This window comes from Astatotilapia calliptera, chromosome 4 (genome assembly GCF_964374335.1).
Source record: "Astatotilapia calliptera chromosome 4, fAstCal68.1, whole genome shotgun sequence".
Taxonomy (NCBI): domain Eukaryota; kingdom Metazoa; phylum Chordata; class Actinopteri; order Cichliformes; family Cichlidae; genus Astatotilapia; species Astatotilapia calliptera.
The window spans coordinates 7,074,736-7,101,351 of record NC_137425.1 but is presented as its reverse complement, the minus strand read 5'-3'; the positions used below and the strand labels follow the sequence as shown (position 1 = coordinate 7,101,351).

The following is a 26,616-nucleotide window of genomic DNA, read 5'->3' as shown; positions in this document are numbered from 1 at the left end:
TTTGTATTTTTGTCCCAAAGATGATAGCCTCAAGCTGTGGTACGGATTTACCCCAACCAGCACTTCACAGTGCTTCCGGAGAGCCATGTCTAGTCTAGGCCTGGCTCCAACCGCTGCTTTGACGAAACCTGACAATCAACGTTTTTAGCCTCGATGGCAGATTCATTGTGTGTATTTAAAAATTATCTATTAACGCACGATATATAAAGAGAACGGTATAGTCCCGTTGTCATATTTTTCGTGTCCACTGTTGTTGAAGACAACGTGGACTGATGTGGACGTGTCTGTGTCTAATTCACTGGCTAATCCAGGTCAGGGATGATTAGTCGAGCCGCCTAGTTAGTTTTTAGGCAAAGTAGACGTATAATCTAATCAATTGTAGCCACAGTGGATCTGTCGAAGCTACCAATTTACACGGGAGCAACAACTGGTGTTAACATGGTGCTGCACGTCGTCTTCCTCTTTCCCTTTCAGCTTTGATGAGGCAAAGGTGTCCAGAATGTGTTGAATATTGCAGCAATCACTTCTAATGTAAATCTGTAAAGAGAGATTGCACTCGCTGTGTTGATCAGGGTGGGGTCTGGTTGCTTGATATATGATCCATAGGTTATATCTGACCAAAGAAGGACCTGGGGCAAGTACCTAATTTGTCTAATGGAAGTCTGAATGGTCAATGAAAATCAATGCCTGTTGAGTTGTCTTATCTGTTGGGCTTAACAGATGGAAAAGGTGTAGAAAGACACATTCACAAAGCAGTTTATCTAAAGGAACATCAGCTCTGACTGGATACGTTACTGCTCTGCTTCATGGTTGTCTTCCCCAAGTGCCCTGTATTCAAATACATTTAGGTTTTCCTGCATAAGCACCGTAGTACAAGTCATTTTAGCATGCTAGAAAGTTAGTGTAAATGTGAGTCAAATTGCCTGAACTACAGCTTGAATGCAGGCTGTAATTCAGCCTGAAGGAGCGTGCATTCCAGCAGACAGACACTCCCGTAAAACGTGCTCTGTCAGTGGCCGGCTGTGCTATCTCCCTTCTCTGAACTGAGCACAGAAGTGTAGCCCGCCGTCTGTCTTAGCTGCCATTCCACATCAGCGCACACCCCCTTTTAGACATGCCAAAACAACCTCCCTTTCCCCTTCTCCATGGGACACACACACATTGCCATTCTATTTTTGTTTTAAGCAGCAGAGTTGACGATTTTTTTTCATCTACCAGGCTAGCTCAGGTGAATGCTCAGGGGCCTAAGGGCTCTGACACGTCTGTGTTTTTAATCTAAACCAAGTATCTTAACCTGACAAGCTTCTTCTTTTAATATCCCTCTTTTGAGAGGCTAAACCACATAGGCTTTTTTGTCTGACAGCTGCATTCCTGTATAGCGGGGTAGGGCCCCGCGGGCAGCCGAACACACGTAAAGACAGGAAGTGAATTTTAGTTCAAGCTGTTGTTGGTAACGGTTTTGCCTTGTCATTTGGCTTCCTTTGACTACCTAAAATGCTTGCTGGTAGTAATGAGACGAGATGCATATTTGGCTCTAGTGTCCGACTCATATCTACCAGAGTGGCTTTTTGTGGCTTGAGTTGAGGGCAGCTTTTGAACTGTAGCCAGTGAAACTTTTAACAAGGAAGTGTTTTTTAAAAGCACAGGCTAATATGCAAATCACACTAGGTTCACTTTAAGTTGATATGCAATTCTTGGATAAATAAAATTATTGGTGTGTTTTATTAAGCGATAGATTCAACACTTTAGCGGGAAGTGTGGATTTTCAAGTTAAACTGAGTATCTGTGCAGAGTCACAGAAACACTCAAACAAGCTTTGCAGGAGTGTCTGTGAATTTATCATTGCCGCATGCTGTCTGCGTTTTGTATGACTGAAATATGCAAACTATTCCCACCCACAGGTGAAATGAAAGTTCTTGAACATCTTTAAGGGGGTTCATTAATAATTAACTGTGACGTATGTGTGGTTGTGTTCACAAACTAGCTGAACTGGTTAATTAGTTCTGAAGTTTAAAGCTTTTTCAAATGTATGTAAATATTGTGAGAGTGTGCGTTATGACGGCTTGTGTTTTATTAAGTATGTAAAACATGCACTACTTCGACATGTTTGGCTTGTGAGCCTGTTAGTTGGGTCAACATATTTTGATTGTTCTTTGGAATTTATTTGTTGAAGCATGTCAGACACAGCTTTTATGCAACCAGTTATCTCCCACATTGTATCAAGTTTAGTAGGTAAGTCTCAGCCTAACTCTGAACAAGCAACCTTTTGACAGAAAGCCAGAAGATATACAGATTAGCCAAAGCCAGATGGGAACTTTATTTATATGAAAATGAAATGGAAAACTTTTATGGCGCAAACAAAGAAGAAATAGCATTGTATGTGCTTTATAAGTGCTTTTTATTTGTTATTTTATGTTTAAATGATTTCACATATTTAAACTGTGAGAATAGTGTTTTCGCAAACTGGGGAAAATTGAACAAATATCATGTCTTAATATTTGTACATGGCAATATATGATGCTATGGATATCTCTTTATTCATATAAGTAAATATAGACATGCAATACTGTAGTCACTCTAATTAAAACTGACATTTCATAAACATTTCATAGTTTGTTCATAAAAGCAGGCAGTTTCCCAATGACACGTTTTGGTTTCTTTGAAGTGGGACTGTTTGAGGACCTGATCCACAGTCTGTGTGTTACCTACAATGATGGTTAACGGCTCAGAAGCTAACCAACATACTGCTGTGGATGGAGTCCACACCAAATTGCATTTATCCTCCTGAAAAATCAATACTGCTTTTATGTATGCTATATTTAGAAGTTTTTTACTGCTTTATCCACCATTAGACACCTCTTTCAAACGAGGAACTGAAGGCGCTGTGCTTGTAAAAGCGACCAGTCTCCATTGAAAAAACAGATCTACCACAGTCTCTGCTCAGTTAATGTTATAGTGTGACTTTAGTTTTTTAATAAGGTAACTTGGGTCCAAACTAATATGCTAAACATAAACATTTACAGCAGTAGACCAACACCACCTGTTATCTGCTTGGAAGAACTGCTGTTTTCATCAACAATCTGGTCGTTTCAAAAAAAAAGAGCAATTTCTTTCTTAATGTCTGGTTTATAACTTCGCATCTGACATGTTTTGTTGCTCTCTAACCAATCTTTTAGAGTTATGGCTAACTTGTGTCCCATTTTTTTTTTACTGTCATTGTTAACAATGTGGTTAGTGTGTAATTCCTCTGCTGTGGAACAATAGTGTCTAAGATGGGAGCTTCAGTTGTACTGCTCCCTTTCAATCCCTGGAAGTTGTTAGAAATCTGGTTAATGGTAATGTTGTTCAAATTGAGGTGCTCTGTACAGTTTATACTTAAGCGTGATATAAACTCTTCTTATGTACCGAAATGTGGTTTATAATTTATAAATTGCTCCTATTAAAAATCACAATAACAATTTTCTGGCTTGCAGAATAGTCTCCCTACTTCTAACATTAAACACCTTACTGTTTGTAGGTTAGTCTTATGCAAATTTGTAATTCTGCAAAAGCTACACAATGTTGTGTAGGTTTTAAAAAAAAAATCTTAAAGGTAAAGTAATGTCTGTATTTTCACTCTGTTATTCTTGCTCCAATTTTTGCTCCTTACCTTAGTTTCAGAGGAACCTGTCTGCTGCCTTTGCCTATATTTAGACAGATTATTTTGAGAGCTGATTCATGTTATCCAAATGTCACAAGAGTTGAGGACTCTGTGCAGCCACTGCCACCAGTCACATCTCTTTGATGACTCAGAGTCACAAACACGCATTAAACTCACAATCGCCTGAGGTGTTGACTCGACATCAAGTGGCCAGGTACTTCTGCTTGGTGTGAAGAAGCCAGTGCACATGTGGGGTTTGTTTTCCCAAACTATTACATGCTTATTTGTACCTGCACACATTTCTTGACTATAGGGGTTTACATCTTGATTCTTGGGCCACAATTTTTGTTCATATTTTTGATTTTCCTTTAGAAGGGATTGGGGAAAAAAGAGGGAAAAATAGTTTTCCCGTACATCTGATGACTTGATCATGATTGCATTCTGAACAAAAAAACAAGATTTCAGCTGCTTTTTGGTCAAATTATTGACCAAAATGATTTTAAAGGAATGCGAAGAAGTATGTTCTGGCTTTTTCCATACCAGCTCACCTGGGTTCTTCAGGTTCATGAATTTTTTTGAACCTGAAAAAAACATGGAAATATCTGTTCATGGTACATAGCAAAATTCAAAAAGAATACCTGGCCATGTGATTTTCAGCATTTTTGAGTTTCTTGTGAACATTAGCCAACATATATTGTTTATTTTTGTCTGCACCAAGGGACAACATTGATAAATTCCTGCATGTATTCAAATAGATAGATGCCACTAAGTGTTTTACAAAAATCTAAATGACCTATCTAAGAATCTTAGGTTAGAGAAAGTTAATGATATACAAATGTCTGCTGCAGGAAATTAAAAACTAGTGGATATAATTATTATTAATGAAAGCATCTTTTTTCTTCTAATATAAATGTAAATAACCTTTTACCCTCAACAAATCACACAAAATTTCGCACATTTCACATGATTAGAGAGTTTATATGCAGATTATTTACACTTAAGCAGAAGTGTTTTGGCATTTCTTATCAACTCTGTCTCTTGTCTTTTCTGTAGTTTTGTTTCCCACACAGAAATATGTGTATGTTACACATTAGTCTGGTGTAGTTTGAAAAGTTAATAGCATACTGGGGCATAGCCTGTCAAATCACAGTCTGCCTGCTGGACAGCAGCAATGCCCTGGGCCTGGGTAAAAATTAATGGTATCATTTGGGCTAATAATTAACCTGCCTACATTAATTCGTTAGTTTCCTATAATAGCACCAGCCAGATGTGTGAACTTTGTCTTTAGGCATGTGCTATCTTGTGGAAGACTAATCATTCACACTCGCAGAGCTGCTGTGCACTGTGGTGTGTGGTGTGTTGGTTTTGGCCACTGTTGGAGACAAACAGCCCTCACAGCATGTTTCAAACTATACCACTTCCCAAATTGTCTGTACTGAAGTTTAATTTCTGGATATTTAGCCATAGGTAGGGAAATATTTCATTATGGTACCAGGAGACATCCTTGGGTGCACTAAATTCCTCTCATGTCTAATATGGTGATTAACAGAGGACGGAAACATGCATATTCACTTAATGTGGAACATAGATAGTAATGAAACTGTTTTTGTGTTAAAGTGATAATGAGACTGTCAATTAATCAAATGGGGAAAGTAACACCAGCCAAGCCCTTGAAAATGTGTCTGCTTTAGTGTCACTTAGGAGGTGCCCAAATGGTGTTTCCAACCAATATTTCTATTGAAATCTATTAAAAGCAGTCATTTGGTTTTGTTTGGTTTACTATTGGACCATGGTGAGTGAGTAATCTGCCCTAATTATGTGCTAAATGTGAAATCAGAAGTGGTTGGCACAACAGGCCTGGGGTTGCTTAATGCTTTAAGCCGGGCACTTCTATCAGAATATTTTTAGTATGTTATTATATGCATCTGGTCAGACTCTCAGTAAGTTTCCTCCTGATTTGTCTGCATAGACTGTGTGTTTAAAGGGTTACTGACCTTCCATACATCTACATGGGATTTTACTTGGTCCATTTGTATTTGACTCTTACTGAGAGGATGCTGTGAGGCTGAGTGAACGTCTCGGCTCTTGGCTCGATCGTTGGGTCCACACTGACACAAATACATCATGCATTAACACATATAACCTACATACAGTAATACACACATCCACCGACAGGGTTAATTCTCACGCACACACAGACACAGGCGTACATACACAACTGCCCTTGAGCTGTGCTGATGCAGGGAGACGGAGCATTTTTTTTAAAAATGGTGTTTTATTTCTAGGGCTCTAGTTCTGCAGTGTCCTCATTTTACAGCTGACTGCCAGATCCTGTCTTGGCACCCAAGAGCCAGGTTTTCCTGGAGCTGGACAGGGCTAACTGCAGGATGACCTCGCTAACACATGGCTGGAATGTTTCTCTCATTCACATATTTTTGTTTGTCCATTTCTTTCTGACTGCTACCTACTCATCTTTTCATAGATAGGTGATAGCAGTTTGTTGGTGGTGTTAAAGAAGGCAGGGTAGAGTTGAGGGTTCACCCATGGTGCTATGTGCATGTATGGGTTTTTGCAAAAGGGATCTTATCAGTTGCCTCCCAGTGAGTCTTTAATCCTGCTGTTCAATGCCACTACCATTACCAACACTAGTCCTTGTTCAGCAAGCGTGACATAGCAGTACCTGAAGCAGTTTTGCACCTGCTGCAGTTTCTTGTTTAGAGTAGCTCTCCAGGTCATGTAAAAAGCTGCAGTCCAGCATGGTGGAGATGGAGGTTGGTGTACTAGTGTCGAGAGCCACTGGTCACCCAGCAGATAGGGAAGGCCTTGGTTTAGCTGGTTAGGACCAGGGATGACCATGATATTTCAGTTGTAAAACATTATAATATTTTCACCTCAGTATTTATCTACTTTTTGTCTAAAATACAAATGTTCTTTTAACCAGTGTCTGGTTGGATGCACATTACCAAAATAATACAGGAATTAAACTTAGATGCAGTGTTTTTGTGACATGATAAATACGCCATTCACAGAGAACCTACCTGGCTCTACCTTTGAATGTATGTCAGTAGTCTTTAATCCCACAAAAACAGTGTTGCACTGTATTGCCAGGGATAGATTTCTAGAAACAAAACAAATCCTGTTTTCCTTGCTTTTCTAACAATACCACTGAAACTTAGTCAGCTCAGGCATGATGTCACTTCCAATTCTGACATTTGACTTCAGAGGAAATAAAAAAACTCAGCAGTAAGAGAGAACTTAATCCAGCATGAAATGTACCAGGTAACGTTATCATGCTCCAAATCTGCCTTTGGGATAGTTGGGGAACTTCGAAGTTAAATAGTTGTGGAAGAATATCAACTAGTATTTTTTTTTTTTTTTTTAATGCATAAAATGCCCAGCCACAGTTGGCAGGTGACACATTTCCAAATAAAGAGGGGGTTTTCCACTAGTAAATCAATCACTCTGTTCTCTCAGATAGATGGGGGAAAAAAAATAACCAAACACACTTGGAGGAGTGTCATTGTAACTAGGTGAACTACCCAAGTAAAGTCAATATATAAAGAGTGTGTTCATATATCATACCATTACTCAGAATGTTCAGATTACACTAAGATGAGTGGCTGATATTTGCATTGTATCACATATTGGTGTTGAGTGACCACAATGATGTCATCTATGGCCACTGCTACGCCTAAAGATATGTCTGCTGTGGGCAGTAGGCTAAATGCATACTAAGCACTTAAAGTGTCATTGGTGGTCCTTTACTCTGTCCATGATGTTTAGGCTATAAATTTGAATATTTAGATCTTGCTGGAGCTGTATAATTTCCCCTCTTCAAAAGGCTTTGTTTCCTCGGTGCATTTCGGCACCTGTTTAGAGTCGTCTGCAAGTGATTAGATCAGTTGAAGAGACTGTTTGCTTTGAACTGCCTGAGTAGGGTGTCTGCCACCCGAGAGGGTCATGTTGTCCAAGCAAAGGTCTCGCTTGATGAGGGTTGCCATGGTGGAATCTGGGTTAGCAGGTTGGGCAAGACTTAGGGATAGTTTGCTAAACAGATGAGTTCAGCAAACTTGTTCTCAAGGTCAATATTTATTCTAGGAAACAACGGGAGTATCAAGGTCCATGCTCCGCTCACGTGTGTGACTCAACAGAATTTTCATTTACACTTGTCTATTTAGGCTCCACATGGATAATTTATTACTAGTTTATTATTAAAGAATTGGGGGATTTTGGAAGGGATAATAATAGAGACTAATTAATAGTGACTATGATACTGGGCTGCTGCGTTGGAAGTAGATCAACCTGCAAAGATGGCTGCCAGCACAGCTGCAGATCAGCTGAAGCTATAGGAAATGGAATCTGCTTGCAGTATGCTGTTGTTTGTGAAGGGATTTGCCATTGTAGTTCTAGACAGAAGAAGGAAGAGCAGGAAAAAGTAACATGTGTCCATCTGCAGTTCCCCCAGGCTTCAGCTGGGTTGTAGTGGGATAAAGAGTTTGCATTCGAAGGCTTGGCACAGTGTGTTTGGCTGTGGATCACAGCTCCGCTGAGGAGAGCCGAGGCCTGATTTCCACTGTGTGCTGCTTCTTTTGTATGCCTCAGTACAGTATTGCTTACCCCCAGCTACAAACACCCATGCCAAACACATTCATACACTTGCTTGTTGTCAGTACACACCTCTCTGGGTGGGCTGTTAACATCCAGACAGAACAAAAGTTGATCTCAAAATCAACCTGAAGCCATATCTTTTGATTTGATAATTTCTGAAGCCTCCATTGTGCTGCATGTTTCCACTCATAATAGTGCCAGGATTGCATTGTCGATCTACAGCGTACATATGCAATAACCCTCAACATCATAGTGATTTATTCCAAGCACCCTGTAACACATCAAATTGCACTGCACACAACAGAACCTGATGTTGTATTTCCATATGCTTCTGTGGTTTTATCCTCTGCTTTGAATCATCTTTTCCTTGTTGTTTGTTTGGAAGACTAGTGTTTAGTGTATGGGCAGTTGGTGTAGAAAGTGATAAAGAGTAGGTGAAAGAAAGAGAGGGAGGGCAAAGCGCCTCAAGGCCATGTTAATAAGGACTCACTCTTTCTCTCTCACTCTCTCTTCATGTCTCTGCACTCCTCCCTTCATTCCCTTGATGATAGCAGGAACAGCCAGATCATTGCTTCACTGTCTGGCGTTTTCTTTCTCTTGCCCACCCCTCCCAAACATGCTCCCTTCCTCTTGCTTTCTCCAGCTCCTTACTTTCATGTTTCCTCCCTCCTCTCGGTTTTCTCCAATCTTCAGTCCCTCTCTCTGAATCTTCAGGCTGCAAATCAGCCCAGTGCCAGAAGAGTGAAGAAGAGGAGGCATGAGGGCGAGTGGGTGGTAGGAAGGGAGAAAGGGTGGCTAGGGAGATGGAGGCACAACATCTTGTGACAATGGTAGGGGAGTCGAAGAGTGGCCTGCACACCAAGCAGAGTCTCTGTAGCAAGTATATCGCTGCTTTCTTTGCACTTAACCTCATAGCTTATGGTAAAGGTGGGAAAATTTGTGACCACAAGAAAATAAACACATAAACTGTACAGCTATCCTTTTTTCGCTCACACAAGAGTATCGAGACCTGCTTATAAATAGCAAATACAGTTTGGTAGCAAAGGAGAAGTTGTTTTGTTTCTGACTCTTCAGTGCCAGCTGATGCAAAACTGCATTGCTTCACTTTTTTCACACAGACCTAACAGTTGTCCTAACTCTGTCATTTCACTTCCCTCTGTTTGCTGATGTATCAGCGTCTCTTTGTATACAAGTAAAATAAATCGAACTCTCCTTGCTTAACTTATTGTCCTCTCTGTTTTGACAGTATTGGCATAAAGGATGCTTCAGCTGCGAGGTCTGCAAAATGACTCTAAACATGAAGAATTACAAAGGCTTCGAGAAGAGACCATACTGCAATGCGTAAGTTGTCCCTAAGTTAATCACTTTGTGTGTGTCAGTGAACATGTCTCATGTTTTGCACTCAAGCAATTCAGCTTGCATCCCTAAGACAGAGTGACAGCAGTGTTTAATTTGTCCACAGCCTGAAATGGGACTCTGTTTGTGTGTGTGTGTGCTGCGACCCAACTAAGGCCCCTCTTTCCCTCCCTTGCCGGTTATCTGTAACTATTCCAGCTCCCCCTTCAGAGAAAACGCCTCGATGTGGTGTGGGAAAGTGCCTCCCTCCCTTCTCCTCGGTAGGGAAGGGGGGGTATCAACAAAGGAAATTCCTGAAGTTCCTCTACAGTGACACAGGCGGACACTGAAAACTACCATGTCTGCTCACGCTTAAGCACTAAAGGCTCATCAGGAATTTGTGGAATTCCCCTCTCTCATTACTTATAATGATTTTCTTCTCCTCTGTGTGTGTTTGTGAGAGCTTGAGTGGAAGTTCAGAGAGGGAATGAAGGCAGGAGGCGTGGCTTCATGTTCTGACAAGCTCTTTTGCTGAACTGCCATTTTATTGTTGAGGAAATGACTCAAGACAACATGCTACCATTGTCACTTTCAACTTCAGTGTGAAAATAGAAGTAGTATGCTTGTTATTGTCAGCAGTGACATGTAGGATTTAGCTTCCTTTGTGATTAAAACCTTTGTTCGTTGGGGTTTTTGGGGGTGTACATTGACATTATAATATAGCCATTCCAGAGTTAAATGCTTCAAAGTAACTGCAAGTAAGTGCCAGAGGTTTCAAGATGACTGTCAAGCCAGAAGGACTTTGCAGTATCTCTCGAGCAGCTGGAGGGACACGAACATGTCGTATGTTTCATGTCATGGTGCGTATTGGTGCAGAAACAGAGTAAGAAAGGCATTTGAGAAATTCCCTGCCCCACCCCTTTTAAAAAAAGAAACTGAGATAAGAAAACCAAGTGTTGAACTGATTTGCTCATTTGATTAGAACTGCACAGTCCAAACAGACAGGAGTGTAGAGTCTAACTTGATCGACTGGTAGAAACATACAAATGCTAAGGAAAAGTCTAAATGTTACGGTTTCATTTTTTGTTTTGAAACCACATTTTTCTTCTCAGTGTATTTGGCTGCTAAAAGTTGTTGCCTGTGCATGTTTTTTTTTGTTTTTTTTAAATTTCCACATAAGCTGCTAACAACCATGTGCCCTGTCCGGTAATACAGGTGATGGCAGCTTGGTGTGGCCATTTAAAAAAAAAAAAAAGTTTCCTTGTCTTTCTGTTCATTGATCTGAATCTGATTCCCTTTTTTCTCTGAAGTTGGAATATGTCTAACTGCTTGGGAAGCTGCAATTTAACCTGAGAAAGCGAGTTAGAAATGATTAACTGCCAAATGTGATAAGCAAAACCTGCCTTTAAATGCAAATCATTTCTGGGTTAAACTGCTGTGTAGGTCAGCCAGTTTATACAGTAGACACGTGTATCTATCATCATATTTTGACCTTTTTTAACTGGAGAAGCAAAGGTCTTACTGCAACAAACAATAGCTCCAAGCTATAGTGGACTTTGAAACTGAGCCAACCAAATTGAATTGAACCTCTGATGTTTAACAGTTAATACTTGAGCTTTTCCTACTGAAACATTTACATCGTCTCTGCATTTTTGTTGTCCCTGTATATAAATCAAAACTGCCATGTAAGCAGAACAATTAAAATACAATTAAAATAAAGCCATACAGGTGCTGTATACTCGTACAACTGTGCCTCCTCTGACTTTCCCTGTTGGCTTGATTTCAGCTGAGGTCTAATTATGCCACAATGAGTGTAAACACCTGTTTATAGGCCTAATTATAAGCTTATATATGATGATAATATGTGGTAATGTTAATGACTGTTATTAGTCGTAAAACATCTGTTCTTGTTTTAGTGTGTAACTCAGACTCTTATCACTACTTCCATTCACATTTATATTTAGCTTGTTGGCCTCCTACAGCAGGTGACATCTCATCCTACTATCCCATTTGTTTACTAAAAATTAAAATGGCCTCTTCTTTTCCCAATTTCTGCTTCCGATGTTCCCTTGGTAAGGCAGGGAGGCCCTTCAGAGCCTGTTTATTATGCCTCTTTCCGTTTGTTTAAAACAGCCTTGTTTGAGTAAACATCATCAGTGGAAGAGCTTGCTGCTACTTCAAGAAAGGAATGCAGCTCGCATCCCCTGTTATTATTCTGTGGGATAACGACTTTATCATTACTCCTCTATATTTGTACTTAGTAAGTGATATAGGCGCTGTTTATTTTCTCTGTATTCCCATCCACCTCCTCCCTGAGAATCTCTGGTTAGATAGTTAGAAGTGGTGGGAGATTAGGAGGATAAGTAGAGAGGATAATTCATTATTCCCCCCAGAGACTAAAGGAGCCAAATAATAGGATACTACCTTAATGGCTGATGTGATATTCATTTGAGCATCACACAGTGTTGTTATAGCATCTCATGATTCCTTGATTTACTGTTATTTTTACAATGCAATTTCCTTACTTCCTCTGGACTTGGGCAATTTTCTAAGTATCTCGCCACCCTCATGAGATCGCTCATAACCAATAACCACCCTCCATAATATACATACTGTGTTTACATAAAATGAGCGATTTAGATTACTGTAACTCTTGACTATAAGTGGGTGTATATTAGCTCAACAACTACAACTGTAAGGCCTCCATTTGTCTGGCTCTTGTTACTTTCCCCCATATTCTTTGGGCTTATATGTATCTAGTATCTGTGTCTACATTTTTATGTGCATAAAACAGCACACCCTCTTTGCTTTTCACCATGCTGTCCCCCCAAACACACACAGCCAAGCACACACTATCAGTGCCTCAAAGGGTTTGAGAGGAACTCTTCAAAAGGAAACGTTTAATAAGCACTACAAGCTCATTCATTCCAAAGAGGGCAGAGTTGCAAACTTATGTTCTAAGTGTCAGTTAGAAATTTATCACATTAAATTTTGCATTAATGTAGTAATAATAATAATAACAATAATAATAATAGTGATAGTGTGGAATTAATGTACAAATGTAACAACAAGTTCTTTAAAAATCCCCTTGATTGTCACACTGTAGCTGATTATAGTAAAAATAATAATTACTATTATTTTGGTCAGTATGACAGTCCAAATCATATTGCACTTGAAAACTGTTCTTTTTAGTTAGTTTTGATGATTGTGTCTTTTGACTCTGGCTCACAATAGCACCTCTAGTCTTTGTTGGCTCACCTCCACTGTTTGAATGTTTCCGGGAACAGATGGGGGTGAAGAAAGTCCTGGGCCACGGTCGAGCACCGGGTAGAAATGAGAGCTTCGTGGCTAAAATGGATGCAAACGAGTAATCCTTTTAAGCAGATTATTTTGAGTTCATAATTGATGCGGAAAAAAATGTAATTGATATTAAAATCTGATTTATTGTCTAACTCTATTGTCCATTGTCACAAGATAACTCAAGTTGATTTATTTTTATGCTGGAAGCTGACTGACAAAGAGACTGTTATCTGTTGCACATAGTGCAACTGTGTGTGTGTTTGTGTGTGTATTTTTGTGAGGCTGCTGTTCAGATTTCACAGTTAGCTGCCCCTCAGTTACGCATTGAACTTGTTGAGTAGGATGCTGTGTAAATGTAGATGAAATGTTCTTGCTGAATGATTCATTACAACCTTTCCAGGTCTCACAGGGTCAAGCTGGCCACAGCATCTCCTGGTTCCACTATTCAAACAGGCCTCTCCTCCATCACAGTAGGCAGCTTGAGTGTGTGTGTGTGTGATTACACATGCGTGGCCTCCTGACTACCCCACTCCCCTCCATTTTGATCACTCCCTGTTTAGCATTTGTGCATGTGTCACCCCTTTCCGTTTGCGACTTATTACCTTGATATACAAGCTGACAGACAGATGAGTGTTCTTTTGACTCATTCATAGCCTCAAACTTGCACAGAATCATAAGCTTGGTTATACACACCGACAGAAAGACACACACACACACACACACCTCTCAGATCTCACTGAGTCACTAAGCTTGTATCTGAAATTTAATAGCCCTTGAGTGCAACAGTTTACAGATACAAAGGTGACATAAACACAGTTAACACAGATCAGTTGCAAACTAGACACGCCCAGCTTTAGAAACAAAAAGCACATATTAGTTTCCCAGCTTTGATAAAGGCACACATACCTGGACAAATTTAAGGGATAGATTGCTTGTAAAATGACCTGTAGGGATGCTTGATAGCAGCCAGTTTGAAAAAATTTTCTCCATACAAATAGGCATTTGTCAGTGCAACTAGCATACTCACAGAAAATTGCTAGTATGTACAAAGTACTGCTATTAAAAGGACAGATTCTTTAAAAATTATTTATATAGGGTCAAGGATCTGTAACGTTGTTGATGGATAAAAAAAAATTAGAGCAATAGTACCATGGCCTTTTTTCCCTTTAGACCACAAGGTTTTTTTTGCTCCTTAATTTAGGATTTAATGTGGTAATTAATGTATGCACTCAGCTGTGAGTTGCTTGTGTACGATAAACAAACGAGGTTAGTGCGCTTCTATAGGAAAATGCCTTTTTGCTTTTATCACTATATGTCCGAGAGCAGTGAAAGTGTACTTTAATTTGCATGATTTGATTAGCTCACCACGCCTTAGGTGCTAGGATAGCAAACCACTACATCTAAATGTGTAGATAAATGTTGCTTCAGGAAATTGAGAGCCGTATACCTCTGTGTGTAGATGGACACAGAAACGCTGTTTGGGTTGAAATTCCAGTTCCAGTTTCTGCTGTTGTCCAGATCTGACTACTTTTTTTCTACTTCCCGTTCTCCAAAATTGTCCCTTTTTAAAATTAGCTGGTGTATGCTGTAATTAGCTGTTGTCAAGGAAACCGTAAACATATTGCCTAAGTGGGTTACCCAGAGGCATGAAGACTGGTTAAAGATTTTTTGAGGTCACCCAGTGCTAAGAGGCAGGCTGGGAACTTCAGTTCATATGAGCAGTTAGATAAGCTGTTTGGGCTCTTCCGCTCCTGCTGGACTACTGCCATGTTCTTTTGCAGCCTTAAGGACCACACTGAACTGGCAGGCACAATTATTTGTGGACCTGAAGGCTACTTGTACTCAGAAGCCTCCAGTGTATAAAAACACTGAGTTATGCCACATATACACGCAAATGCACACATTAACTAGTGATTGCAGTTCATGCAGTCATTATGTAAGTATGTAATGAACAGCTTTTGCTTGGTGTGCTGCATGTGAGCATGCTTATGCTGACCAAAACAGTATTTATATTTGCTGTATGTTTTCCAAACAGAGCATTTTCTCCTAAGCAGCTGGAGTTCCGATGGTTGTTACGGATCTGAGACTGCCAAGAAGATTCCCAGAATCAGTTGAGGGGGGGAAAAATGGTCCCTTTGCGGTTTGCTGAAAGGAGCTGCTTATGACATCATTCACACTCGCCCATGATCTCTTTGACTCTGTTGCTGTGTTGGGTGCATGCTGTTCCTCTAGTGTGCCTATATGTGCATATATGTGTCAGGGGTTTTTTTCACACCTGCTATGGTTCGCCACAAAACATTGCAACCTTGAGCCCACACCTAGTTTCCTCTTTCTCAGAGTACCTTGGCTCTCACTGACAGAGCGTTGTGTGTTATACTGACATGCTTTTTGTATGCAGGGGCTCTTAACTCAACCTCAGGACCACCTTGAATAACAAATGACCCCAGAGTGGGGCCACAGACTGCACACTGCTTGACTTGTGCTGTTTTTCTAGTCTTGAGCATCACAGTGAGAGTCTCAGTGGAAGCTGGCAGCTGCCTATGCGTGTCTACTATGTATTTACAATCTCTGCCGTTCTGTTTATTTTACAGACACTACCCCAAGTCAAGCTTCACCTGTGTGACTGACACTCCAGAGAACCTCCGCCTCAAACAGCAGAGCAAGATACAGAGCCAGGTAACCCATTGGGAATATCCATAATATTCACTGCTGAACTAAACTTCAGCTGTACAACATACGAGTATAACACTGTGCCATGTGTTTGTGCATAAGAGGCAGTAGAAAAGTATGCTTAATTTAAAAATTCAATGATGGTTAAACTTGGTAGTAAGTCTAACACGACCAGCTTTCAGATTACATTCTGTCTTGCTCCATTTTAGCGTCCGTCTGCATGCTCACTGCTTTAAAACAAAGCCCTGAGAAATCAAGCATGAAATTGACACAAGTAACACATTTGAAGCTGGGAGGCCCATAGTCATGAAAACTAAAACTGAGACAAACTAGAACAGAAACAACTCAGCATTTATAATCAAAAGATGTACAGACTGGAACATATGAAAAGGGGCCTTGCTTAAATGTGTTTTGCAAGAATTTCAGTTTCCCTTTATTGAGATTTGAAGAGAAAAAGTCTTGTTAGATAAGAAGACGTTGCGACATTTATGGCTGTAATACTGAATGTAAGCTCATTTGCTCAAGGACCTCATTATACCCACCATCCAGTGCATGTCAAAAAACACTCTACAACAAAGTTCACATCAATTTGCCCACTTTTTTCTGACCGCTGTTTCTGTTGTTCCCTTACATCTTTATTTTTTATTTTTTTGCTGTCTAGTGTATTGTCCACTTCCACCACAGCTGGGTGGGTGCATGAGCGTATTGTGTCAGCGTTTGACATGCTCCCATGAATGTCCACTAAACAAAAGACTAACTGCTTATTTTAAATAGTTTAAATTTAGCTGATTCTTTTTCTTTTTTTGTAAATTAGGCTGGAGGCTGACACCTATAGTCAACCTCACTTTTTCTAGCAGTGATACCCACTTGGCAGTGTTTAAAGTGGGCAAGATAATTGATTCCACTACCTTTATGTTGAAGCTTTGGTTACTAGTTATTTTGCAAATTATTCATATCAAATGTAAATTACTAAAACAAATATGCTAAAATCTGCTAGCTTAGCAGTATACAAAGTGAGTTGGTTCAAGAAGGGCAAACTGTTGCATTGGACGCTGTCCGTGCAGTTGTTTCCAAACATCTAGGTTAAAAGTGTTCAGTGTGTTTGTAGAAGGATGTAAACGGGGAGAAAATAAGGTGTAGTATCTAGGCCTTTTTTAATATCCTGCTTGTTTGAGGATTCCCCTTCACCAGTGTTCATGTGTTATAGCCTTTTGTTTACCATTTATGATGGTTACAAACTGGATTATATGGACTTACATTTTTGCGCTTTTATAGCGTATCATATTGATGTGGATACAATTTGCCAACATTCCTGTACTTTTAAAACCACACCAAATTATTAATGCAGTTTGAATACTTCTTGTTGTACAGCAACACTCAGGGTTCACTGAGCTACCCAGTTTCTCTGCTCCTATTTTTCTGCAATTAGTAGCTTATCTTGGTCTAATTTGTAACCACAAAAAACACTATGGTTGTTCTTGCAGTTGCTAAAATTACAAACACCCAAATGAATTATAATATGTTATAAAAAAAAAAAAAAGAAACCCCACTGACCAAAATATCCTCCTTAACTGGGTCATTCCTTATTGCCTTAATAGAAAAGAGAAAGCCAGAATAGAGAGTCGGGGAGATTTGTGCTCGCTAAAGACTGTTTTCCTCTTGAACTGCTTGCAGTTAATTTTGGATGTCAAATCATAGAGTAAGTTTAAAATATTATCTCTGTCCACAAACTTGTTATAGTAGGCATTCCACTGCCTTAAAATTTGTCATTTTCAGTTTCACTTCTCCAAATAATAGTAAGATGTCTGGGCTTTGTATAATAGAATTCCAGGAACTTGTCTACGTCCACTAAAGTAAGCACAGAAAAACACAAAAAACAACACACATTAATTCAGACGTACACAAAGATTAGAACAAATCTTTCAGCACAGTTTTAGTCTCTAATTAGAAAAAACTATGTGAGAGGTACAGCTGTTGAAGCCTCTTTACTTTGGAGAAAGAAAACGACACACAATCCACCAGGAAACCTGAAGGAGAAGCTTGTTTTTGCAGCTTGTTGTAGAAGAGAGAGCGCTGTACAGAGAGGCAGGCAGGGCATATCCATATCTTATCCAAAAGTCTGTGTCAAACACTAGAGATGAGTGGGGTGTGGATGTGACGGGGGGTTTTGCAGAGTATAGGGGTTTGGATAGCGGTCATATGGGGAGGGGGATGACTGAGGAATCAAGGGACAGATGGTGTTTTTCTACATGGATTGTGCATCCAAACAGCCCCCACAAAGACTCCATAATACTGAGAGAGTGTTATGCTAATTGTTTACTGTATCCAATAAGATCCATATAATAAATGCTAGTGCATGGCTGAATTTTAATCATTTTTTTTTCTATAGCATTTCTTAACAGTTATAACATGCTTCATGATTTGAATGAAACACAAGCATCAGAAATGTGCCTTAAATGCAGTAAATGCAGAGATGCATTCAAGCATGAATTCTTATTTATGATATAAATCGATGTTTAAAGAAAGGCTACCATATAAAACGAGTTTTCAGCAGGTGTTTGAAAATGAACCACTGAGTCAGCTGAACTGATGAATTGTAGATTTAGGTGCAACAACCTTAGAAGTGCCTCTGGATGTGAAAAATGATCAAGGAATAAGGTCTTCGCGGGTCTGCTGTATAAGGAGAAGTCTGGCCACTGAGAAGTACATGTGAAAAGTGAGCTACAAAAAACTGTATACACCCAAGTTTTTGGGTGACGGTAAAGGTTTGATTTTCTCAGTTAAAAGGAAAAGTTTTGCTGGTGATGACGGGTCAGTTTAACCACCGACTTCCACAGTGGAAGTTTTGGGGGCAGGAATTTCAGTTTTATCGAGGTTGAGATGGACAAAGAGTAGTGTGGGATGTTGTGACTTTTATTTCTCCTCATTTGCAGTTTAATGTCACAGTGGACAGGAAAATATGATTTGTGACAGGGGGGGGAAAAAAACACATGAACCTTAAATTTGTCAAAAAGATTTTTTTTTTTTTTTAATCCCTTTAGCAAAGTTGTCACCTCCGTGCAGACGTTTTTGTGTTTTTTAGCTGAAGGGGTTGATTGTGCTGTCAGTTCAGCAGACACCCTTAAAGAAAAAACATCCTGTTAACTGCTGAATCTTTTGAGCTAAAGTTGTGTTTTTAAGGGCACTTTTTAGGTGTTTCTGTGTCATCAAATTAAAGTTGAGGGGAGGTTTGTTTGTGGAGATCGGTAACTGTCTAACCCCTCACCACCACCACGCTGCCGCTACTGCGTTGCTACGAAACCTTATTGCTATGGTAGCAGGGTTTGTCACACCTCATTACTAGACTTTGTGGGGGGAAGACAGAAAGAAACAAGACAGAAAAGGAGAAAAAAAACTAGAGAGAAACGAATTGGGAAGGAGGAGAGGAAGAGCTATGAATTGCACATGAGAAGAGACGGGACGGCACCAACCAGAAAGAGGGAGGAGTGTGTGGTGAGAGAGTAAGAGATAAAAGTGAAATTCCCTTAGGAAGGAAGGCTGGTGGAATGCAAATAGAAGCAACGAGAAAGATTATAATGAGGAAAAGCTCCAGCTCTATGGGATGACTGACTATTGCCGTTGAAGCAGTAAAATATGAATGAATGAAAAAGGAGCACAGCAAGAGCAGAGTGTGGGTGGGGAAAGAAAGCAGAGGTATGATTGGAGGAGAAGAAGCTGTTGCATAGATCCCAAAAGACAAAGGAGACAGGCTTGAGAAATTTAAAAAAAAAACATAAGGGGGATCACATATTGAACAGAGAAGAGCAAGGAATGAGGGACAAAGATGGGTCGAGGTCACATTAATCTTCTTATCTGTGTGTGCATGCCTCAAAGCTGTATACAATTCCTCACTGAACGAGGATCAGCTATAGTTTTGCCTCATTTTCTCAGTGGACGTCACACCGAGGGTGACGGCAGATATGGACCAATTACAGCGCATCACCTACGCACTCGCGCACATTAGCTGTGAATCACAGTAACATTGTGTCATCACAAGGCTCCGGGAGATGAGAGGGAGGATTGGTCACTGTATTGAGCAGTGTCAGGCATTATGTGGATATCTGGGGGAGAGGATGCAAGGGTGAAGCTTTGTTTCCTGGTAATGGACTGTGCAAGCAGGCGCCCTCAGTCTTGGAGGAGTGCAGGAAATCAGTGCAGTCACCATGGAGGCAGGGACAGAGTTTCAGTGTGGGGGGTGGAGTCTAAAATTCTCAGAAAAGATGACAGAGAGAAGCGCTAAAATGTGTTACAGCTTTAGTTCAGAAATAAAACGTGTTTTCCTGTTTCAGGTTTGTTAAGTGGTGTATGTGGTTGTGGCTTTGAGTGATCACCCACGGTGTAGCAGTGAGGGAGAGCTTTGTAATTTCTGATTCCCATCTGACGTTACATGGGCAGGACGTTTCCTCCTCTCTGCCCCTTAGGGTCAGAATAGGGTGGGAAGGCTGGAAAATAACACACACACACACGCTGACACTGTTTGTTGCACAGTACCTCTCATTTTAACCATATATGGTTACTACCACGTCCTGCATGTAAGGCCTTCACTCACTCAAGCAGGCAGGAAGTTAACGTCACCACAGAAGACAAAGCAATATATGCAGGGCAAACCCTACTCAGTTTGTGCATACAACACAAACAGAGAGCCTATTTGATGCGTACAAGATTATTGAATTTGCAGAAAACGTAAAATTTGACTAGTAAAGGCCAAAAGCAACTTTGTTGTATTGTCGTCAAGCTTATGCTTTATAGTGAGAGATATAAGTAAACAAATACAATTAAATGGTCATAAAACTATAATTAGTAGTTTATGTGATTGATCCAGTTTGCGGATAATTGTGTCCTGTAATTTTTTGGGTGCTTTTCCTGTGCATATCAAACTGAAAAAAGGAAAAAATGTGAAACATCTTGTCCATCTCAAGAACATATCACAAAATCCATATTCAGATATTCCTCTGGATGCAGGGCCCCGAATCATGTGTGGTGTGAAGGGAATTTTCAGCCTCAGAGGCAGTGTGTAGATTTGGGCTGCTGTTGTTGTAGAATCTGGTACATTTGTTTAAATTTCAGCTAGCCTTCTTATGGAAATACCCAAAAAAGAAGATGCAAAATATAAACGAATGTCAGTTTCCCAGAGACGACTTGTCAACATTATCACGTTAGTCCATCGCATGTTGTTGAGCTGTGGTTGAGCTGTGATCGAGCTGCCAATAAAAGAATTTTCTTCCTTCCTTCCAAAGAATTTTATAAACCCAAAGCTTTAGTTCAGCAAAACTCAGCACTGACATTAGCAGAACCAAGAATTTTATTTCAAGATTTTTAATTTTTTGTTACTTTTTACAATTATATATGAGTTGTAAATTGATTTCAGAGGTGCAGGAAAATACCAAGTCTCCATTATGAATCCTCAAAATGTTGAATATGATTTGTTGAAAGAATCTAGGTCACTGCATCTATAAATAACCATTTCCACTGCATTTGCTGGATTTTCCTTGTTGACTCGCTAAACTGAAACTGTTGATGTCAATGTATAATTCATTTTACATGTAATTTGCCTTGCGTGTTGACCTTGCCTTTATTTCTAACACGATCCTGTTTTGTTGTGCAGGTTCTTTACAGGGAGGATTTTGAGAAGAATAAAGGGAAGGGTTTCAGCGTGGTCGCAGACACACCAGAGATGCAAAGAATTAAGAAAACGCAGGACCAAATCAGCAATGTAAGCGTCACCAAAGCAAGTACTCCATTCACTCCACTTGTTTGTTTATTTCTCAACATCTTAATAATAAAGCAGACTGAATATTTGGAGCTCTTTCTGCGTTTCCCCCCACCCTGACAGCCTGGTATGAAGCCAGTCTGCTCTGTGTTGATTAGTTTCCCTGTGTGACTATAATCTCTTTGCCAATATTGAACTGAGGATTTCTTCTATGGAGAATGATTGGTCTACATGAAGTACTCTGCAAACGGCTCTTCAGTTCTTTAAGATTTACTGATTTCACTGCTTTAAAGGGAAGCGGTGGCATTTTTAATCTTTTGGGTGTAAATTTTTAATTGGGACCAAAATGTTTGGAATGGGTCCAGTTATTGAGTGAGGACACTGTGAATGGCTACCACAACATAAGATTTAAGATCAGCCAATACGGTTAAAAAAAAAAAAAATCAATATTTCTGCATTACCTCGTTGTCTAAAGACTTTTGAGAATCTTGAGAATCCACCAGACTCAGTTAGTCCACTCCGAAGTTCACTTGACTTAGTCTGAATTGTTTTCCACACTCGGAGTCTACTGAGACAGCTACTGTGGTACTTAACTCGCTAGGTTCTCCACGTTGGTCAGTCATCTACTCTTACCAGTTTCAGTTACAACTCCCGTAATTATTCATCTTCTGTCACACTAAAATAAATACCACTTTATAGGCATCTATTGATCTAATCTAGTCATCTATGGTTTAAGACAGCGGTCCCCAACCTTTTTTGCGCCACGGACCGACAATATTTTCACGGACCGGCCTTTAAGGTGTCGCGGATAAATACAGCAAAATAAAACTAGTACCAGTACCGAAAAAAAAGATTTATTCATAACACACGTGAAAAGACCCACGAAAACAGAGTTAACGATAAAAACGATAACAAAATAACACTGAAAACCGATAAAAACCCTGAAAACCATACATTTCACACCTGAGCCTCAACTCTCGCGGCCCGGTACCAAACTACTCACGGACCGGTACCGGTCCGAGGCCCGGGGGTTGGGGACCGCTGGTTTAAGATATGGCAGCCTGCTTATCAAAATGTCTCTTACTAATGGATAAGCATTGCTAGGCAACTGAGCATGCCATGATTGTTGAGTGCAGCATGGGAAATTAGAAAATTGTACAAGGAAAGCAAAACAAATAATTTGTTAAAAATGTAGCAATTTATATTGAGGAAGGAGCAACAGCACCAATCCTGAAAACAGGCATCTGCAAAACAACTGTAAATCCCAGGGGACAGCTGTCTGTGCCACGCCAGGCTGTAATCACAACAACACATTTTTATTTTATTAGCATTTTTACAATCTCTGTTCAGATGAGTGTTTTGATACTGTTTTAGAAATAATCTCAGCGCGTAATAACTTGCCCTTAAACACGTATTACATGACCTTTAGCGAGTGCTGGAGATGAAGCAGAGTAGAGAAAGTAAGTGGCAGAAAATGTGAAAAATTAAAGCCAAGGTTTATTTTTTTATTTAAAACAAACAAAAAAAAAAAAAACTTGATTTCCTTTAAAGCTTAGTCATTATGCTTCAAATGAAAGCTTTGGAAGCCACCAGAATAACGTGGCACATTTTTTGTCATCATTTTCTGTTACATTACCTAATTGGTCTCACCTCCTCCAGCTCAAGCCTCAGAGAATTTCCCCAGATTAAGATCTCAAGTTCTACAATTTTTTTTGTATATTGTTGCTTTTAAAATCTTTTTGTCCTCTTACTTGCTCTTTATACATGGTAAAGGAGTTCTCTCCCATTCACTTTTCATTGGGTCCAATCACCTTCACTTTCCTCTCCCTCTGCCCCTGTTATTGATTGATTTGCCATTTCTCTGTAAATACACAACAGGAATGTAGAAATGTTTATATTGTTCACCTTGTGTCCCCCAATCTGCTTAAGTCAGCTGCAAAGACCTTTCTTTCTATGTGAAACAAACTGACAAAACAAAGACACCTCTTCATACATACCGAGCTCTGCACTGGCCTCGCTAATGGCATAATTGGTGTGGAGGGTGATGGATAATTACAGTTTTCATGTGATGAAGATCTTGCATGTTGGAGATTAAGGAAGTCAGCAAAGCAGGAAAACAAACACATATATTATATGCGTTTATGGGCGCGCACACAAGCCACAATTTCACTGTTTAAGGATAGATTTAAGCGCATCGTGAAGTGGCTTTAGTTGAAGCTGATAAACGAGACCTCTGCTTGCAATCAATTTGTCATTCACAGCCAATCATAAAGGAGCCACTGCAGATGAACATTAGTGTCTTTTATTTCTCTTCTCTGGACACTGAAAAACAAAGTGCAATAAACCCTCTTCTAGTCTCATCTCTGTTTTGCCCTTCTCTTTGCCACATCTCTCGGTCCATCCTTCTATATTTCCTGCCACCAGCAAAGATTGAGATGAATCAGGGGGGATGGTCGGGGGTAGTTCAGCAGCAGCTAGGGCAAGTCCTGTAAATCCACACACAAACACACCATCTGTTCAACCTGCTTCTTCAAAACAAACTAAAATAATCTCTCTCACACACTCTCACTTAGCATATTGCACTTGAGAATAGCCACTGTGTTCTCCCAGTCACTCGCTTCACTGTCCTTACACAAACACTCCGTCGTCCCATCCAGTCGGTGAATACACTCCTCACTGACGCCAGCAGCACAGTGGGCTCTTTGAGCCGGGGCATAAGCGGGAACAGAATACAGGGTTGTAAATCTTGACCGAAGAACTGTTGAGTAAGTCTGTTATCAGTCTGGTAATAAGGAGACGGGTTAAATAGAGCAGTCACTCAGTTTCTGTTTCATCAGTGCTGCCTGTTTGATTTTGAAACACTGAACACAGCCTTTGTCGCACTGGCTGGAGAAATGGTCATAAAGTCTGCCTAAACATCTAATTGTGCTGCTTTTTTGTTTTTGTTCAGTTATAACTCAGCGTATGGCTTACAGAATGAAAAAAATCCATTTTTTCTCTATTCACTTACACTTGAGACTGTAGTACTTTAATTTAAACTTGATTCCATTTCATATGCTTAGTCATACAACCCCACCCTTCTCCTTTTCCTCTCAGTAGTTCCTTTTGAGTCTTGCTCTGTCATTCCAAGCGAGTGTGTAAGACTCGGGGATTTGAGTGACTTGTTCTCTGTACTCCTCCTCTGCTCTTTTTTTTTTTTTTTTTTTTTTTTTGGTGTGTGTTTGTGTGTATGTTTCACCTGTCTGATGTGTCAACAAGCCGTTGCTATACACCTACGTCCTTACACTGCTTCCGGTACCTGAGATGTCATTTCCTCTCAACATCAAGCTGCTTCCCTGAGCATTTGCTGCAAATAGTGCGCCCCACCTATCTCCACAGACACTGAGAAGCTAGAGAGCAAGTGGGAGACCCCTGGTGGATAGAAAAGGAACTGTACAAACTACAAGTCCTTTTTGAATCTAGAAAAGACTTGAAAGGATTTGAATCTCCTAAGAGAAGGTGCGTTATTCCTCATCTTCATGAATGACCTGTTTGTGTTTGTGCATTGCAGATTAAGTACCATGAGGAATTTGAGAAGAAGAAGATCGGAGGAGAGGGTCCACAACATCTGCCAAGCAACCCCAGTGCAGGTATGACCAGCAATTACTAGTAAATGTAGCAGAGAAGTAGAAGGCAGAAGTGAAGAAAGCACTGTCTGAATCCACAAAAATATCTGTGTAGCTGGAAAATGTACATGAACTAGAGAACAAAAAGCATTACATTTTTCTTTAGCTTTCTTGGCTTGTCTGCGCTTGGTTCCTCCCTCCCAGAGGCTATAGGAGCTCAAGTTCTTCACTGCACTCTTCTGCTTTTTAATCTTCTTAGCCATAAATGACTACATTACTGCAAGCATAATTCTGTTTCACAATCACAGCTGAAATCATAATTGTACATAATCTGTTTTTATTCATTACTCAAGTCAAACAATTGTTTGCTGAAGCTCAGACACAGAAACTTTGCAGTAATAATTGCAAACAACAACAGGAGCAGTTATGTCAGAACAGTGCTTTCAGCATTAGGAAGAGGAATGACTAGTCAGCCTGCTATTTGTATTTCGTGTGCCAGTTCAACACCTTTACACAGAAGGTCATTGTTTAGAGGGTTGTGAATCAAGAGCATGCGTGCCTTGGCTTGCCATGTAGGGTTTGTTTTTTTTAGCATTTACTGTAAAAGAGCTTTTGCACAAACAAACAATAAATACACAGCTTGTATGCATAGAAAATACATGGAAATGAATATCTAATTATAGACTGTACTGAGTCAATGTTTACAAACTTCTGAATTTAGCCTTTGTGGAGCTTTTTACATTTTCTCAGTGTTCAGTAGTCAGATTTTTCTCAGTGCTTTTTTTTTTCTTTTTAAACCTGCGTCTTAATATTCCTACACGTATTTATTAGTTATTATAGTCATTTATCTAATTATTTATGGGTCGTGTACCTGAATTGTGTAGTTGTGAACTTTATGTATGTGCAACCTACTGTGCGTAACCAAGTCAGGTCATTTCTGACCCCATTATTTTATACAGGAGAACATTTTAATAGGTATTGTGTTTATATTAACTATACTGTTACCTGTTAAGCGAGATTTTTTTAATTTAATTACAGTTCTGTCATTTTTATGCAAATATGGTATTGTACAAACAAAATGACCTTTTATTTACACAATATTTTTATTGTCTCTCGCTTCTTAAAAGACAGTTTCTCTTCATTTTAGAACTGCTAGAGAAGAAATGCATTTTAAACGGTAACATGTGTTTGAGTGGCACCAAAACAAAGATGAACTGGTGACTCTTTAATAACGTTAGCAACAACAAATTGACTAAAGTATTAAGAGTGTTTTGTTTTTATTTTTCGCATCCTTTATTACTTTGTTTGTAGTTAAAACAAAATGTATGCAAACATCTTGAGCTTGTATAATAATTAAAATATTTTGTGTATTAAGTGATCCCACCCTCCTTAATCCTTGCCACAGCAATGGGCAAGTGCTCTTAAAACTTTGCAAGGTAGCAGAATTTGATGCTACTTCTTATGATTTAAAAAAATCACAGAGCCGCATACTGCCATAAATGACCTTTTGTGTAGGTTAAAGCACCAATTATAAGTAGTACTGCTTATGATTCTAACTCCTTCATTATCCCTGTACTCCTTCACCAGGTGGTTACCAGCAGCCTGCAGCCACTCAGAACTACCACTATGATCCTGCTCCTGAACCAGTGCGCCAGGCAGCCGCTGCCCCGCCTCCCAGTGCTGGGGTACGTCCTTCACTCTTCTAATTA

General features: G+C 39.8%; 1 protein-coding gene and 1 long non-coding RNA gene across 3 annotated transcripts in view; one reads left to right on the top strand and one right to left on the bottom strand.

The window, feature by feature from the left end:
• lasp1 (LIM and SH3 protein 1) overlaps nucleotides 1-26,616 on the top strand; it is a 29,896-nt gene that overhangs the window by 607 nt on the left and 2,673 nt on the right. Inside the window, exons 2-6 of one of the 2 annotated variants that reach the window (XM_026164297.2) lie at nucleotides 9,495-9,589; nucleotides 15,475-15,559; nucleotides 21,198-21,305; nucleotides 24,853-24,931; nucleotides 26,495-26,592. In XM_026164297.2, coding sequence (XP_026020082.1) covers nucleotides 9,495-9,589; nucleotides 15,475-15,559; nucleotides 21,198-21,305; nucleotides 24,853-24,931; nucleotides 26,495-26,592 — 465 coding nt within the window. Of the gene's footprint in view, nucleotides 1-9,494; nucleotides 9,590-15,474; nucleotides 15,560-21,197; nucleotides 21,321-24,852; nucleotides 24,932-26,494; nucleotides 26,593-26,616 lie in introns of both variants that reach the window. The other variant, XM_026164296.2, reaches the window with a different exon arrangement.
• On the bottom strand, nucleotides 23,589-24,643 carry LOC145428235 (uncharacterized). The gene is made up of 3 exons (XR_013908470.1): nucleotides 24,541-24,643; nucleotides 23,935-24,002; nucleotides 23,589-23,788 (listed from the first exon to the last, which is right to left on the bottom strand). It is a non-coding gene; the product is annotated as an uncharacterized LOC145428235 (long non-coding RNA).